This window comes from Clupea harengus, chromosome 22, assembly GCF_900700415.2.
Source record: "Clupea harengus chromosome 22, Ch_v2.0.2, whole genome shotgun sequence".
In the NCBI taxonomy this organism is placed as follows: Eukaryota; Metazoa; Chordata; class Actinopteri; order Clupeiformes; family Clupeidae; genus Clupea; species Clupea harengus.
The window spans coordinates 770,206-787,565 of record NC_045173.1 but is presented as its reverse complement, the minus strand read 5'-3'; the positions used below and the strand labels follow the sequence as shown (position 1 = coordinate 787,565).

Sequence of the window (17,360 nt, the reverse complement as noted above, 5' to 3'; positions counted from 1 at the left end):
TTTACTGCACTCATCAACCAGATTGTTGTTCTGTGTTGTCTTGTTGTTCTATTTGTGATACTATAGCCTGCATGGAGAATACCAAAACAAATTCCTAGTATCTGTATACATTTCGAAATAAAGTTGAATTGAATTGAATTGAATTGAATTGAGATTGGAAAGATTGATGATGTAATGGTACCATGGTGTCATCGATGTCCATTCTCTCTTCCAGCTTCTTGCTAGCCGGTTGAAAGAGGCCTACAACAAGGCCAAGATGGGAAGAGACGATGACCTGAAAGCCACGCTTATCTTTGCCACCGGAGAAATTGGGAGGTACTGTCTTCAGAAATCAGTCATGATCTTTACCTGAATATCCCTCACAGAATCTTTTTCTTTTTTTTACCAAATGAATCTGACTGTATGAAGCATTAGTATTAACCCCAGCCCTAAATGAATCAGACTGTATGAAGCATTAGTATTAACCCCAGCCCTAAATGAATCGGACTGTATGAAGCATTAGTATTAACCCCAGCCCTAAATGAATCGGACTGTATGAAGCATTAGTATTAACCCCAGCCCTAAATGAATCAGACTGTATGAAGCATTAGTATTAACCCCAGCCCTAAATGAATCGGACTGTATGAAGCATTAGTATTAACCCCAGCCCTAAATGAATCGGACTGTATGAAGCATTAGTATTAACCCCAGCCCTAAATGAATCGGACTGTATGAAGCATTAGTATTAACCCCAGCCCTAAATGAATCGGACTGTATGAAGCATTAGTATTAACCCCAGCCCTAAATGAATCGGACTGTATGAAGCATTAGTATTAACCCCAGCCCTAAATGAATCGGACTGTATGAAGCATTAGTATTAACCCCAGCCCTAAATGAATCGGACTGTATGAAGCATTAGTATTAACCCCAGCCCTAAATGAATCGGACTGTATGAAGCATTACTATTAACCCTAATTGGAATGAATCTGACTATGAAGCATTAGTATTAACCCCAGCCCTAAATGAATCGGACTGTATGAAGCATTAGTATTAACCCCAGCCCTAAATGAATCGGACTGTATGAAGCATTAGTATTAACCCCAGCCCTAAATGAATCTGACTGTATGAAGCATTACTATTAACCCTAATTGGAATGAATCTGACTGTATGAAGCATTAGTATTAACCCCAGCCCTAAATGAATCGGACTGTATGAAGCATTAGTATTAACCCCAGCCCTAAATGAATCTGACTGTATGAAGCATTAGTATTAACCCTAAATGAATCTGACGGTATGAAGCATTAGTATTAACCCTAACCCTAAATGAATCGGACTGTATGAAGCATTAGTATTAACCCCAGCCCTAAATGAATCGGACTGTATGAAGCATTAGTATTAACCCCAGCCCTAAATGAATCTGACTGTATGAAGCATTAGTATTAACCCCAGCCCTAAATGAATCGGACGGTATGAAGCATTAGTATTAACCCCAGCCCTAAATGAATCGGACGGTATGAAGCATTAGTATTAACCCCAGCCCTAAATGAATCTGACTGTATGAAGCATTAGTATTAACCCCAGCCCTAAATGAATCGGACGGTATGAAGCATTAGTATTAACCCCAGCCCTAAATGAATCGGACGGTATGAAGCGTTAGTATTAACCCCAGCCCTAAATGAATCGGACGGTATGAAGCGTTAGTATTAACCATGGCCTGATCTCTTCCCCACTGGGCAGAGCTGCTAAGGGGAGCCTGGTGTCCTTTGCTCTGCTGCACCTCTTGCACTTCCTGCTGTCCAAGACCACACAGGTGTCCATGGTGGCCTACACTGAGATCCAGGCCCTGGCCACATCGAGGGGCTTAAAACTGCAGTCGTTTTTCAACCAGTATCGGAAACCCGTCTGCCAAGTGAGTGTGACGCCGGCAGCTCCACTGACATGTTATCACTTGACATGTTATCACTTGACATTGCAAACCTACAGCTGTGCGGAAATATTTAACCCTCTTGAAAGTTGGTACCATTTTCTGGATTACAAAAAGATACTTTATGTATAGGTCTATTGCAGGTGCAATCTGCGATTCTTACCCCATGAATTTTTTTTTCACAATCAGCGAATTGCTCTTCACAGTCCTCTAGCTGTGCGTTCAGTGTTTGCACTCAAAAAAAACTCTAGTGTTCGTACACAGTCCTCTCTCTGTAAATGGGAAACAAACAATAGGGCTAGCACAGTCATAAACAATCCCAGCCAATCACCACAGGGTACAATTGCATTGGCTGTTGAGAACAAATATCAACAACCTTTCGTGAAATCGAATCAGAAACTGTATCTTAGGCTTGAAGAACTGAACTGAACTGAAACTAAAGAAATCACTGGTGAAACTAATTTATGGAAATAAAAATTGAATGCAAACATATTGTCAAAATAAAAATAAAAACCTTGTTATAACAATTATAACCTTGTTGAAGGTGCCATAGAATGCATTTATTCAGTATTTTAAATCTTTCTCTGGTATCTACATTGAGGGTGTGTGACTTAACATTACTGGTCGGGGCAAAACATGTCCACGTCTATTTACAACCCTGTGATTTGGCCTTAGAATTAAACAAGCTGTTGTCCCTTATTTGAGAGGCTCATTAATCATGTACAGTGAGGCACCGTGATCGCTCACACAGACAGTAACATGATGAAAGAAATCGCTCCAAACTGTGAGTTGAACCATGGAGCGTTTGGGCATCTAACCGTGTATGTTTGAGCGTTCATCCGAGGAGGAAACAGATGTTGAGGAACAGCCAGTTGCTCGGAGATGGGAAATGAACGCTTCTGAGGGGTAAGTTTTGTCATATAGTGTTTCCAGTAACTATCTATCCCACATAAGTTAGCTTTAATACCCTCGCTTCAGCCTTCAGCCACAACAATTACTATTAGCATAGTCATAACTTTGGTTTTAGCATTGGAACAAGAATATTGTAATTATTTTGCAGCTCTGTCAACAATGATTTGATGATGCTAGTTTGGACTCTGGACAGCAAGGACAGCTCCTAAATGTGTTGTTTGTAATGAATTGAGAGTGCTGCTATTAAATTCTGTGACTTCAGTTGGCTATTGATTAGATATTTGTTCAGGTTACCAAAAGTCCAGACAATGTGGAAGCGTCTTGTCAATGTCAGTATCACAGACTTAGCAATGTTGATTACTACTCCCCTGCTGTATATCTGACTAGGACTGCTTGGCCTACCATTAATTAATAACATTACATGAATGGCTGTCAATAACTTTTTTTTCTTCTCCAGGTGTTCTTTGAAAGCTGCACGCATGCCCCTCGAGAGAGAGAAGCCTGTGTTGCAGGGAAATACCACAGGTAACTAAACTGGATACAAATTCACAGACACTGTGTTGCCCCTGCGCACCCCGCCTGCAGTCCCTGTACTGGCCACACGGAGGCAGCAGGTTGTGGGCCTGCAGCGAGACACTAATTACCAGTGATTACCCACACCTGGCGCCAGGTGGGGTATAAGAGCACTGCAACGTCTTGTGATCGGCCTTTTTCAGCTTCCGCTTCTCTCTCATTTACTTTTTGCAAACACTCCTACTCACCAACATACTCTTCACGCATCCACGCATCCTAGACTTTTGTTGGACCTACCTTTTTGAGCAAATAAACACATTTTGGTTATCAATTGACCTCCTTGTCTGCCTCCTTTCTATGTCACGACCTCACAAGTCGGTTGTAACACACTGTCTGGTCTAGGTTAGAAATAAAGAAACTCTGAAGAATAAATAACATAGTAATTTGACATGACAGCTTTACTTTGCTTCAGCATCATACAAATATGACCCACTAATAAACTCTGAATCAGATAAATACTCAAATGATTTGTCCTTTCCTCCTCTCCTTTTCTTGCAGATGATGTGAACACTTGGCCCCCCTTTTTGACGTATTGTTTGAAAATACATTTTGGTCAGACAGGACAAGTCTCTGAGGAGGCATGCTTCCAAAACTATGAGCTAATACGATGGACCACTGCAACAACATTGAGCCTGTTAGTGAACATCATTCAAACAGTCAGAAAACAGTCACAGCTTTTGTCAAAACATTGCTTCATTGTTTGCTTCAGAGAAATGTAACTTTGACCCAATAAATCCAAGTAAGTGTGTAGTGTTGTTTTGAGTACCCACTGCCTAAAATGGTAATGTGTGCTGATAATCTCCATGTCAGAGTCACATTAGAATGAAAACAGCACCTTCTGCACATCAACCCATTCACACTTGCCATCTTCTGAATGCTAATGAACCCATTTCTACCAATTGACAATATAGCCTCTTCTACAGAGGGCAATGAACTAGGTGAAGACAACAGATATGTCAATGTTAGAAGGAAGGGGGATGCAGGATTTCACTAATTTGGCCCAAGCCATCTTCTCTACACATCAGGGAAGAAGAAACGTGATTATGACTGAATCGAGCTCTAAATCATTTTAGGTCATCCATCAGTCAGCCTACTGACTCGCCGTGCTAAACAATCTTCCAGTTACACAAACAACACACTGAGTCAGGCCCTATCACTCAGCACATACACACTTACAACAAGTAACATTACCTTTGCATGATGAGGTGAGCTCTCAACTTTTTGGAGAATAGTTGTGTTTCCTGGGATGACTCACTAGGAGAATGGGTTTGGCAGCCTACATCATCTGGTCACGGGAGCTGATATGATGCACTCTGAAATACAAACGTCATACTGACCGAGAGCGGATATGATGCACTCTGAAATACAAAGGTCATACTGACCGAGAGCGGATATGATGCACTCTGAAATACAAAGGTCATACTGACCGAGAGCTGATATGATGCACTCTGAAATACAAACGTCATACTGACCGAGAGCTGATATGATGCACTCTGAAATACAAACGTCATACTGACCGAGAGCGGATATGATGCACTCTGAAATACAAAGGTCATACTGACCGAGAGCTGATATGATGCACTCTGAAATACAAACGTCATACTGACCGAGAGCGGATATGATGCACTCTGAAATACAAACGTCATACTGACCGAGAGCTGATATGATGCACTCTGAAATACAAACGTCATACTGACCGAGAGCGGCTATGATGCACTCTGAAATACAAACGTCATACTGACCGAGAGCGGATATGATGCACTCTGAAATACAAAGGTCATACTGACCGAGAGCGGATATGATGCACTCTGAAATACAAAGGTCATACTGACCGAGAGCGGATATGATGCACTCTGAAATACAAAGGTCATACTGACCGAGAGCGGATATGATGCACTCTGAAATACAAAGGTCATACTGACCGAGAGCGAATCCTTTGTTCAGAGAGTTTTCAAGGGTGCAGCTGGAGGGTCCTCTGCGCTCTTGAAGCACGCCCAATCCTATGTGGATGTACCAGAGCATCATTTTCAACTCAGTCTGGTTTAGGGTTTCCATGGATCTCACATTAACAAGCTTCATGTGAAAATCCATGTTCCATGTTTTTCTGACAGGCAAAATAAACAAGGGTGTGACCCAGTTTTCTTATATCTTAAATAAATCACACGCGTTACATGAGCTCCCCTTAATTCTGAAGTGAAGCACTGTGGGCCTGTTAGGAGCACTTAGGAGAAGATGCTAGGATCTCAAATGTGCCTAACGCTGCATCACACCACCTAGGCGCAGAATAGAAAAGATGTCGGCTGGTGAAGGAGGTCACAAAGTATCAGGCAATCACTCAGAAAAGTCTGGAGCTGAAGTACAAATCCATGAATGTCAATAGCTGTTGGAGTGAGAAAAGGTTTTATTGTCAGATGACATAGATATGGAACTTTTTTTTGGCCAAAACTCTGAGCGCTTTTCTATGGCGTCAGCCTAACCTCAAGAAACATCGGCCGTACAGTAAGATGTGGTAGCATGCAGTGGGCATACTGGGGAGAAGGTTCATCTCTCAGTAGGGCACTGACCCCAAGCACAAGTGCTAACACTAGCGTGGCTCATATGTGACTAGTGCATTTACTGCTGGAGCATAGGACCGCATTATATCACACTTAAAGAAAATGCTGAATGGAAAAAAGTCATTTTTATAATACCTGAACATTTCAAGAGGGTTGAATACTTTTGCAGGGTATTGTATAGTCACAATGTCATTATTTGAACTGCATATTAGTATTAAGAAACACAAATACTTACAGAATGATTGGACTGTAAAGAAATTCATCAAATCAAAAAAGACAAGTTAACCGTGTAAAGTTTACAGTGTAAAAACAACTGCTCAGACATTCTCTTTGAGTATTGTGTGTGTGTGTGTGTGTGTGTGTGTGTGTGTGTGTGTGTGTGTGTGTGTGTGTGTGTGTGTGTGACCATTTGTTCCAGTTTTTGGTGGAATCCATTCACTCCCGCCACATGACGGCGCTGCGCTCGACCCCAGACCAGAGCAGCGAGGCTCTCCGTGAAGAAGCGGCTCACCAGAGGGAGGTGGCCTTGGACGTCTTCTTCCACGTGGCCCAAGTCTTTGATTTCCCTGACCTCAACCGCTTCCTCAACGTAGGTCTTACCTTTTTCGGCTTTTCCAGAAGGATTTCTTGGTTTAATATGGTATAAAACATCTTGGTCTGTGTGTGCCCAGCTTACTGCACGGTTTAAGAGCTACTTTCAGGAAGTTCAACCCTTCAAGCAGTCTAACAAGGGTTTCTGAGGTGGATATGTGGCGGTCAAAATCATGAATTGTGTTCTCACCTGTTTCACAGTGTCAACACATGGCAGTGGACACAGGATTTCTGAACGTGTTCATGAAGTTTGACATGACTTCAATCCTTTGACTGACTTCCCTCATCTTGTTTGACATGACTTCAATCCTTTGACTGACTTCCCTCATCTTGTTTGACATGACTTCAATCCTTTGACTGTCTTCCCTCATGTTGTTTGTGTATGTGTTCATGCTGTTTGACATGACTTCAATCCTTTGACTGTCTTCGCTCATGTTGTTTGCGTAGCGCACCCTGCAGGTTCTCCTCCCCTACCTAGCAGCCAAGGCCACCCCCACTGCATCCGCCCTCATACGGACCGTTGCCAAGCAGCTCAACAGCAGCCGCAGGGAGGTCCTCATCAGCAACTTCAAGTACATCTTTTCTCACCTGGTGTGCTCCTGCACCAAGGATGAGCTGGAGAAGGCCTTCCACTACCTGCAGGTGATGAACGTAGACATTCCATGAGAAATGGAGAAATAATAGGAGGGTAATGTGAAGTTGGATGGAAAGTGCGTTTTGAATGGAGTTGTCCTTTTTTGTTTTTCTTCCATAGAAAGAGACGGAACTGGAACTAGGCAGTCTTCTGCGGCAGGACTTTCAGGGCCTCCACAATGAGCTGCTCCTCCGGCTGGGAGATCACTACCAGCAGGTGTTCAACGGGCTGGCCATCTTATCCTCCTTCGCCTCCAGTCATGACCCCTCGCAGAGCCTACGGGACATCAACACTCCAGAGTGCATGGTAAGTCCTCGTCCTTCTCCTGCTATGTTCCTATCTGTGTGTAAAGTCATATCTGTGTGTGTAGTCATGTTCAGATCTGTGTGTAAAGGCATATTCATATCTGTGTGTAAAGGCATATTCATATCTGTGTGTAAAGTCATATCTGTGTGTGTAGTCATGTTCAGATCTGTGTGTATGTTCATATCTGTGTGTATGTTTATATCTGTGTGTAAAGTCATGTTCATATCTGTGTGTAAATTCATATCTGTGTGTGTAGTCATGTTCATATCTGTGTGTAAAGTCATGTTCATATCTGTGTGTAAAGTCATATTCATATCTGTGTGTATAAGCATGTTCATATCTGTGTGTAAAGTCATATTCATATCTGTGTGTATAAGCATGTTCATATCTGTGTGTAAAGTCATGTTCATATCTGTGTGTGTGTTTATATCTGTGTGTATAGTCGTGTTCATATCTGTGTGTATAGGCATGTTCCTATCTGTGTGTAAAGTCATATTCATATCTGTGTGTAAAGTCATGTTCATATCTGTGTGTATATTCATATCTGTGTGTATATTCATATCTGTGTATATATTCATATCTGTGTGTAAAGTCATGTTCATATCTGTGTGTATATTCATATCTGTGTATATATTCATATCTGTGTGTAAAGTCATGTTCATATCTGTGTGTATATTCATATCTGTGTATATATTCATATCTGTGTGTAAAGTCATATTCATATCTGTGTGTAAAGTCATATTCAGATCTGTGTGTAAAGTCATGTTCATATCTGTGTGTATAGTCGTGTTCATATCTGTGTGTATAGTCATATTCAGATCTGTGTGTAAAGTTATGTTCATATCTGTGTGTAAAGTCATATTCAGATCTGTGTGTAAAGTCATGTTCATATCTGTGTGTAAAGTCATATTCAGATCTGTGTGTAAAGTCATGTTCATATCTGTGTGTAAAGTCATATTCAGATCTGTGTGTGTAGTCATATCTGTGTGTATAGTCATGTTTATATCTGTGTGTATAGTCATGTTTATATCTGTGTGTGTGTTTATATCTGTGTGTAAAGTCATATCTGTGTGTATAGTCATGTTTATATCTGTGTGTAAAGTCATATTCAGAAGTATGTTAATGGCAACACTTGCACTCTTGTATTTCTGGTACACAGGCTGACTATCTGCAGCCTAAGTTTCTGGGGATCCTCGCTTTCTTCAACATGCAGCTGCTCAGTTCCAGTGCAGGAGAGAAAGACCGGAAGAAAATGGTCCGTGTCTGGAGCTGGAAACTCACGTTTACCAATGATATGATATTGGAATTGCTTACATATCTTTCTCATTTAGTGAATTGTAATAGTGTCTCCTAATGTTTGAACCTTTCATCAGGCCTTAAACAGTCTGATAGCCTTCATGAACCTGATGGGCCCCAAACACATCAGCTCTGTGAGGGTTAAGATGATGACAACACTGCGGACCGGCCTGAAGTACAAGGAGGATTACCCAGAGCTCTGTTGCCAGTAAGGTCCCCCCCCCCCCCCCCCCAGCCTCCGGGATTCTTCTAGTAGTTTTGTAACCACTCTTTACACTATTATTACACTCCTACACAGCAGCATTGAAACATTCAACAGTAAAAGCAGTAAAACATTGTTTCCTCAGAAAGAGTCTGTCAGTGTATTCAGGGTTTTTCCTGCATAGAGAAAATTTGGGCGCGCGCCTAAGCCGTTTTCCCGAGCGCCTACAACAAATCGCGAGCGCCTAACGGTACGTGTCCACGGCACAAATGACATGCGTTAAATCGCTATGCGTAAAGTCGCATGGGGGGCGTGGTCAGGAAAATCATGTTTGGCTGTAGCAAAGTTGGGCTTTGGTAGGGATAGCTAGGTGGGCTTTGCTTTTTAGCGCTCGCGGTTATGTTGGAAGCACCCACAGTTTTGTGCTGTCAATAAAGTCATCATTAAATACATGATTAGATACTCAAACTCCGCGTAGTGACTGAGATCGCTAATATTGGATTGGGTCATTCGTCCCAAAATGTGCTCATGTGCAAAGTAAACAATCAATTAAACGTTATAAGTAACTTATTAGCAGCTAGCCACTATGTGTTCCAATGGGTTTTCGGTTAAAGTGTTAGCGGCAAGCTAGTCCGCGAGTCCAGAGCTTGAGTTCAAGACCTACAATATTCTGTTTGACCTCACAGCATTCGTGTAGCATATAAACAACAAACCGAGTCGATTAGACATATACAAAGTCCTGTAAAAGAGGACGTGTCCGGGTAAAAGAGGACGTCTGGTCACCCTAGTTATAGGTAACTTATTAGCAGCTAGCTAGCCACTATGTGTTCCAATGGGTTTTTGGTTAAAGTGTTAGCGGCAAGCTAACAGTAATAGTCGAGAGCTTGAGTTCAAGACCTACAATATTCTGTTTGACCTCACAGCATTCGTGTAGCATATAAACAACAAACCGAGTCGATTAGACATACAAAAAGTCCTGTAGATAACCTTTATTCACATAAAATATTTCCCAGTAACAGAGTCCCGAGACGCCGCCATCTTGTTTCGATATTTTTGATTACTCCCGCCCCTATGAACTACGTTGGCTTCCAAATAACACACACGCCGAACTGATTGGCTCTCAGCATGCAGCAAATCGCACTCATTTGCATAAAGTTAAAGCAAGCCCAACTTTTTGCAGGCAGCAGACACGATTTTTTCCTCAGTATGCAGCAAATCGCATCCATTCTATCCCAATGAGAGCAGCACGATATCGCATGCCGTGGACACGTACCGTAAGGCAAAAAAAAAAGTCCGCGATAAAAAAAATTAATAAAAAAAAGCTGTCATTCATGGCGCAATTCAGCTTAATAGTGTTTTGAGCCCTCACCGTCGACTTCAAGGGCGCATCCCACCTCCCACCCCCTGAGCCAATCATTGAACAGAGGCTGCGCCAAGCTTGCCAGTTTAGAGAAGACGTTGGTTTGGATTTGAGATTTGAGCAAGCAACTTAATGTAGCTAGCTTTTAGCTGTTTTAAACCAAGGGACTTTACTTCAAAAATGTTGTTTTCAACCTGCTTACAAATCTGGTTAAAACAACTAGTGAAGGTGTTTTAGAATAATATTAATGCCATATACAATAACTGACTTTATGTTAACACCACTAACTAATGTTAGCTGTCTTAATTATTTAGCGCAATGCTAGCATGCATCTACCGTAATTCGATATTTAACCAAGGTAGCCTATTGTAGCTACTGCAAAATATTGATCGCGACCTGTTTACAAATCTGGTTAAAAAGATGAAGGTGAGCTGTTATTTATAGATATATAGAATCTATTTTATAGATTTCTCATGCATCTAATGGCTTACAGCTACCTGTAAAGCATCTAAACGTACAGAGTAAGGGAGGTTGACTGCTAAATACAGTACATTAAGGCAGCCACCAGTCTTTGGATAGCTCTCATAAGTGAGTTATTGTATATGGCATTAATATTCTAACCATCACACATAGGATATATAGGTACACAAACACACTGCTTAAATAAAACACTAAGCCTACTATCAAAGTATTTTTTTAAGATATTGTAGGCAACTGCTAGCTAGCTAGATAATGTCAGCAACTGCTAGCTAGATAATGTCAGCAACTGCTAGCTAGCTGCTTGCTCAAATTCAAACCAACGTCTTCTCTAAACTGGCAAGCTAGGAGCAGCCTCTGTTCAATGATTGGCAATTCATCACGCGTGCAATGCATGTAAGCGAATATGGTCTCAATAGTATGTTTCAAGTATAGGCTACAGCCGAAACCTCGTTATGTTTTGATCAATAGTAATCGAGTTGAAAAGCGTGTCTTCTTGTCTGAACAATACGCAACTGTGAGGTGCGCGAATGGACAGAGCGGCCAGCTGCCAATCAGTCAACTTGCGTATGCATCCTGACTTCATCAGTCGGCGCTGATTTTGAGCATAACATTCTATTTTCAGTATTCATGGCTTTCAATGTATTACAATATCTGCTATGTTGAGGACATACACAGGTGTAGGCTATTATTTGATTTGTCTACCCGTTTGAACGAGTACCAGTAGACCGCGGGGCCTCGGAAGAGGCAGACAACCGCATTGGTTTATCAATGAAAGCTCAGCTCGTTCGGAGGAGAGCGGATAGATTTGTGTTGCATCTCGAATATAATAATATTAATATTATCATTGATAAATAAACCGGTGCGGTTGTAAACTGTCGTTCCGCTGCGAGGGCCAGCCCGACGTGCACGAATACACTTGTACAAATGCAAATGAAATATCCACTCAAAATGCTGACAAAAGTTTGATTTCCAACGAAGCCTCCATTGGTGGGCCAATAGAAGTTAAACACACTATTAAACATATTTGTGGACAGTTTTAATAATAAAACAAAAAGAATGGTATGTAGGTTTGTATAATAAAAATGAATAGTAATAATAGATAAACTTGAATTTCATAATTTGTGTGTTACATTTCTGACCACTGGTTAGATTTTATTGATATACATTTCAGTAGTTTGCATATGTAGAGGTAAACCTTGATAATCTTTGAACCATACATGATAGCACCATGGGGCTTGGACTACTGTCAATCTATTAGCCTATCTATTTTAATCTAAAGTGTAAGCAAAATGATTTCCTGAAGCATATCCTCCATTATTTATGAAATGGTAACATGTAAGCTAATAAGGTGACATGGTAACACAGACTGTGCGCGCGTAGCGCGGAATTTTTTTTTTGAGCACCGAAAACCCATTTTGACCCAGGAAAAACCCTGGTATTGCTAATAGATCTGACTCCCCATAAATGTGTCATTGTGCATGGGTCCCTACGGTAGTGATCACCTTAAATGCTTGGTTTTTCACTGAAAATAAATGACATAGAAATCCAAATCTAAAGAAATCCAGAAAGCTTTACTTTACTTCTGTAATCTGATGTCATCTAACCTGTTCTCATCTCAGTTTTACACATGTAATAGAATAATAGAACTATATAGACCTGATAACAAAGAGAAAGTGTTGTGTGCGTTTGAACAGGACCTGGGATTATAATAGAACTGTATAGAGCTGATGACAAAGAGAAAGTGTTGTGTGTGTGTGTGTTTGAACAGGACCTGGGATTATAATAGAACTGTATAGAGCTGATGACAAAGAGAAAGTGTTGTGTGCGTTTGAACAGGACCTGGGATTATAATAGAACTGTATAGAGCTGATGACAAAGAGAAAGTGTTGTGTGCGTTTGAACAGGACCTGGGATTATAATAGAACTGTATAGAGCTGATGACAAAGAGAAAGTGTTGTGTGCGTTTGAACAGGACCTGGGATTATAATAGAACTGTATAGACCTGATAACAAAGAGAAAGTGTTGTGTGTGTTTGAACAGGACCTGGGATTGCTTTGTGCGGTGCCTGGACCCACCTTACCTGGGGCCTCTTCTCAGCCATGTCATCGTGGCCCTCCTGCCTCTCATTTCCATCCAGCCCACGGAAACAGCTGCCATCATCCGATATCTCATCCTGGAGAACAGGTGACCGTTACAACACACACTTTAAACACAGGAACACTTACCACTGCCTATCCTATACTTGATAGTCCCTGGATGTAACTTAACAATTGTTTAATGTGATTGGACATGGTAATCACAGGGAAGTGAACACAAATGGACATGTGTTAATACTCAGGTGTGTCCTGTGGGTAATACTCAGGTGTGTCCTGTGGTTAATACTCAGGTGTGTCCTGTGGTTAATACTCAGGTGTGTCCTGTGGGTAATACTCAGGTGTGTCCTGTGGGTAATACTCAGGTGTGTCCTGTGGGTAATACTCAGGTGTGTCCTGTACCTTCTGCAGTCCTGTAGTTAATACTCAGGTGTGTCCTGTACCTTCTGCAGTCCTGTAGTTAATACTCAGGTGTGTCCTATACCTTCTGCAGTCCTGTGGTTAATACTCAGGTGTGTCCTGTAGTTAATACTCAGGTGTGTCCTGTAGTTAATACTCAGGTGTGTCCTGTACCTTCTGCAGTCCTGTAGTTAATACTCAGGTGTGTCCTGTACCTTCTGCAGTCCTGTAGTTAATACTCAGGTGTGTCCTATACCTTCTGCAGTCCTGTGGTTAATACTCAGGTGTGTCCTGTACCTTCTGCAGTCCTGTGGTTAATACTCAGGTGTGTCCTGTACCTTCTGCAGTCCTGTAGTTAATACTCAGGTGTGTCCTGTAGTTAATACTCAGGTGTGTCCTGTACCTTCTGCAGTCCTGTGGTTAATACTCAGGTGTGTCCTGTACCTTCTGCAGTCCTGTGGTTAATACTCAGGTGTGTCCTGTACCTTCTGCAGTCCTGTAGTTAATACTCAGGTGTGTCCTGTGGTTAATACTCAGGTGTGTCCTGTAGTTAATACTCAGGTGTGTCCTGTAGTTAATACTCAGGTGTGTCCTGTACCTTCTGCAGTTCTGTGGGTAATACTCAGGTGTGTCCTATACCTTCTGCAGTTCTGTGGGTAATACTCAGGTGTGTCCTATACCTTCTGCAGTCCTGTGGTTAATACTCAGGTGTGTCCTGTAGTTAATACTCAGGTGTGTCCTGTACCTTCTGCAGTCCTGTAGTTAATACTCAGGTGTGTCCTATACCTTCTGCAGTTCTGTGGTTAATACTCAGGTGTGTCCTGTACCTTCTGCAGTCCTGTGGGTAATACTCAGGTGTGTCCTGTACACGGGAAGGCATTTTCCCCTGCCTGGTAGTTAGTAATGTGCACCGTAACTCTGCCAGGTAAAGCATGAAGGGTCTCTCTCCCTCTCTCTCTCTCTCTCTCACACACATACGAATCCCATTAATGTATCACGTAAAAACATCAGATAGTTAACACATTTTCATTCACAGCCGGTCATGTTCAGTCTTCCATTATGATAAAGTAACGGGTGTTGTGTATTCCCACCAAACTGTACTTAACGGGATGCTATGGAGCGCGAACGTTTTAACTATCAACTGGCTTACCTAGTCTATAACTCCATCCATAGATTATTTGAATGACGGCACTACAAATTAAAAACAAGTTTTGATATCACGGTAAACTCAATCTTGCCTCTCTTTTTTCATTAGGGAAGAAGTCAAGGACTTTCTCCATGAAGTCTACTTCTTGCCAGATCACCCAGAACTGAAAGATGTTCAAGATGTCCTCCAGGATTACAGAGAGGTTGGTGAGCTTTTGTCTGCCTTAAGCATATACTGTAGATATTATAAATCTCTGAACTGAACTAGAGTTCTTTCCAGTGCAGTTCTCTTGGAAATTTGTGTCTTGAATTTGCTCCGATTGGATTGTTTTTATAATGGAGAACACGCATCACTGCCTGGCCACATTTGATTTCACAGAATTTATGTTGGCATTAAATTGAACAATACACTTACACCAGCCAGTTAGAACTCTCTAAAACGGCTATACAATGTAATCCCATTGGGCATGCATCCGTGGCAAAGTAAACTGTTATTTTCCGCCACTGACTACGTGGAAAGGATCCCTACAGAGTCTGTTTACCTCAATGACTTATTTCTGCAGTCATTTTATACAGAAACTGAAACTTAAACTACAGGAACTGTAGAAAACAGTCATCTCAATCATATCAGTCATAGTTTTCCAAAGTTAAGAACCACGTCCAGACACCATGTTTGGAACACCACACCCCTTCAAACATCACACTTCGAGTTCCAAGCTGGAGACTCAACATTGGAAGGTTGTTTTCTTGCTTGAAATTCAGGAAATATGCGATTTTTCCAAATCCATTTGAATGCCACATCATTCCCTGATTACACCTGGTCACATCTACCCCCAGTCACTGACACAGCGCAACAATTACACAATCACTACAACTTTGGCCACACACCAAATTTCGCAAAATGTTCATCCATGGGGTGCTTTATAATATTTATATATTTGGTTTATTAATTGATTTATAATATTTATATATTTGGTTTATTAATTGATTTATAATATTTATATATTTGGTTTATTAATTGATTTTAATTTGTCAAATAGGTTCAAAGTTACTCGTCAATCAAATTTGAAGGTGTGGCCCATATTGACGCTATGGCCAATGTCTTTGGATGTCAAGGTCCGATCTTAACGAATCTTGATAATCAATCACCGAAATATTCTCCGGCCACATGCCAAATTTGGTGATATTTCTTCCATAGAGGGCGCTACAACATACGAATTTCATTATCCCAAGAACTGCTTATCCTGAAAATGGGAGATTTGGTGTGGTTTTACTCGGCCCCAAAGTGCCAATGTTTCCATTCACCCGTTGAAGCTGTCAAAACCTTCAACCTTTTTGTCACTTGGTGCTTCCCACAATCTTCTTGGACCCAGATGATCACCACTTGCAGCTATCAAACAATGAAAACAAGACCCTGTAGATGTCTATACCAATGTTATTGCTACTGATACTGATAATGGTGTTCCCTCCACAGCAATCGTCCAAGAGCACGGACCTGCAGGCGTCACTCCTCTTGTCCATGCGAGCTATACAGCATGAGAATGTGTCTGTGCGCACCCATGCCCTCACCAGCCTTAAACAGATGCTCTTCAACAACCAAGTAAGTTACCGTGCTTTGAACATCTTATTAACTAAAGTCACAAGAATGTTAGATGTTTTTAATTCTTTTTCTGCTGTGTCGTAGGATTGTCTGCTGAAATATGTGTTGGACAGTGAGATGGTGGAGCCAGTCATCTCCCAGTTGGTGACCGTGTTGTTAAAAGGCTGCCAGGATATGAACCCAGAGGCTCGCCTGCTCTGCGGAGAGTGTCTTGGGGAGCTAGGAGCTATTGATCCTGGTCGGCTGGACCTGTCAACAACAGACATCCAGGGCAAGGGCTCCACTTTTGTGGTGAGGGTGCTTTCTCGGGTTCACAGAGTTCTCTCTCCCATTCCAAGAGCTCAGATACAGTTACCAGAATGCACATTCATTTATCCTTCCTTCATTCATTCATTCATTCATTCATTCATTCATTCATTCATTTATTTGTTTCCCAGTGATTTGAGTATGATATTAGTTATTGCAACGATTTAATGTCAATTTCATTCATTCATTAGAGTGGAGTGGACGATCAAAACTTTGCCTACGAGCTTCTCATTGAACTGACCAGAACTTTCCTAGCCTATGCAGATGATGTCCAGGCTCAGGATGCTGCAGCCTATGCCATGCAGGTATTTTCTGATATGCCACCGGTCCTCATATTAGCAGAGTGCTTTGTTGCCATCAGTATGATATCTCAAAAGTATAGAATCATGTGTTTTCATGGGCCAAAGTGAAAGAAAAAAAGTCGACTACAACAGCTGATGCCCTAAATCCAGCTCCATTCCAGCATATTCTGGCTCCGTTCTTGACTGGATGTGACTCTTCGTTTTAGGAGCTTCTAGCTATATTTGAGTGTCGGGAAGGCCGAAGTGACACCTCAGGTCGAAGATTATGGAGACGATTTCCAGAGCAGGTTCAGGAGATCCTCGAACCGCATCTTAATAGCAGGTCCGCAAATCTCCAACTGATCTATGAGACATTAACAGCCTAGTGTTCTTCACCCATTGATTTAGTGGCATTATGAAAACTGATAAAGACAAATGTGATGTGTTTGATCATTCCAATGTGGTGTGTGTGTGTGTGTGTGTGTGTGTGTGTGTGTGTGATCATTCCAATGTGGTGTGTGTGTGCTTTAAAGATACAAAAGTTCTCAGAAGGATGTTAACTGGTCCAAGCTGAAGATGCCCATATACCTCAGCAGCCGTGGGAACAATTTTTCGGATTGGTCTGCAACATGGGCCAGCTATCTTATCAGTAAAGTGAGTACTACTTTCAGGTCACTGTTTCTGTTTTGGTTTTGCACATATACTTGGAGAGTGAGTGAGTGC

At 41.6% G+C, this 17,360-nt stretch overlaps 1 protein-coding gene across 1 annotated transcript in view; it reads left to right on the top strand.

Annotated features, from left to right (window-relative positions):
• The window catches only part of atr (ATR serine/threonine kinase), a 50,187-nt gene that overhangs the window by 8,465 nt on the left and 24,362 nt on the right, over positions 1-17,360 (top strand). Inside the window, exons 12-25 of the mRNA XM_042702988.1 lie at positions 215-315; positions 1,717-1,888; positions 6,362-6,532; positions 6,982-7,176; positions 7,289-7,474; positions 8,634-8,729; positions 8,848-8,978; positions 12,853-12,996; positions 14,560-14,653; positions 15,925-16,050; positions 16,135-16,341; positions 16,548-16,661; positions 16,865-16,980; positions 17,171-17,291. Coding sequence (XP_042558922.1) covers positions 215-315; positions 1,717-1,888; positions 6,362-6,532; positions 6,982-7,176; positions 7,289-7,474; positions 8,634-8,729; positions 8,848-8,978; positions 12,853-12,996; positions 14,560-14,653; positions 15,925-16,050; positions 16,135-16,341; positions 16,548-16,661; positions 16,865-16,980; positions 17,171-17,291 — 1,974 coding nt within the window. The remainder of the gene's footprint in view (positions 1-214; positions 316-1,716; positions 1,889-6,361; positions 6,533-6,981; positions 7,177-7,288; positions 7,475-8,633; positions 8,730-8,847; positions 8,979-12,852; positions 12,997-14,559; positions 14,654-15,924; positions 16,051-16,134; positions 16,342-16,547; positions 16,662-16,864; positions 16,981-17,170; positions 17,292-17,360) is intronic.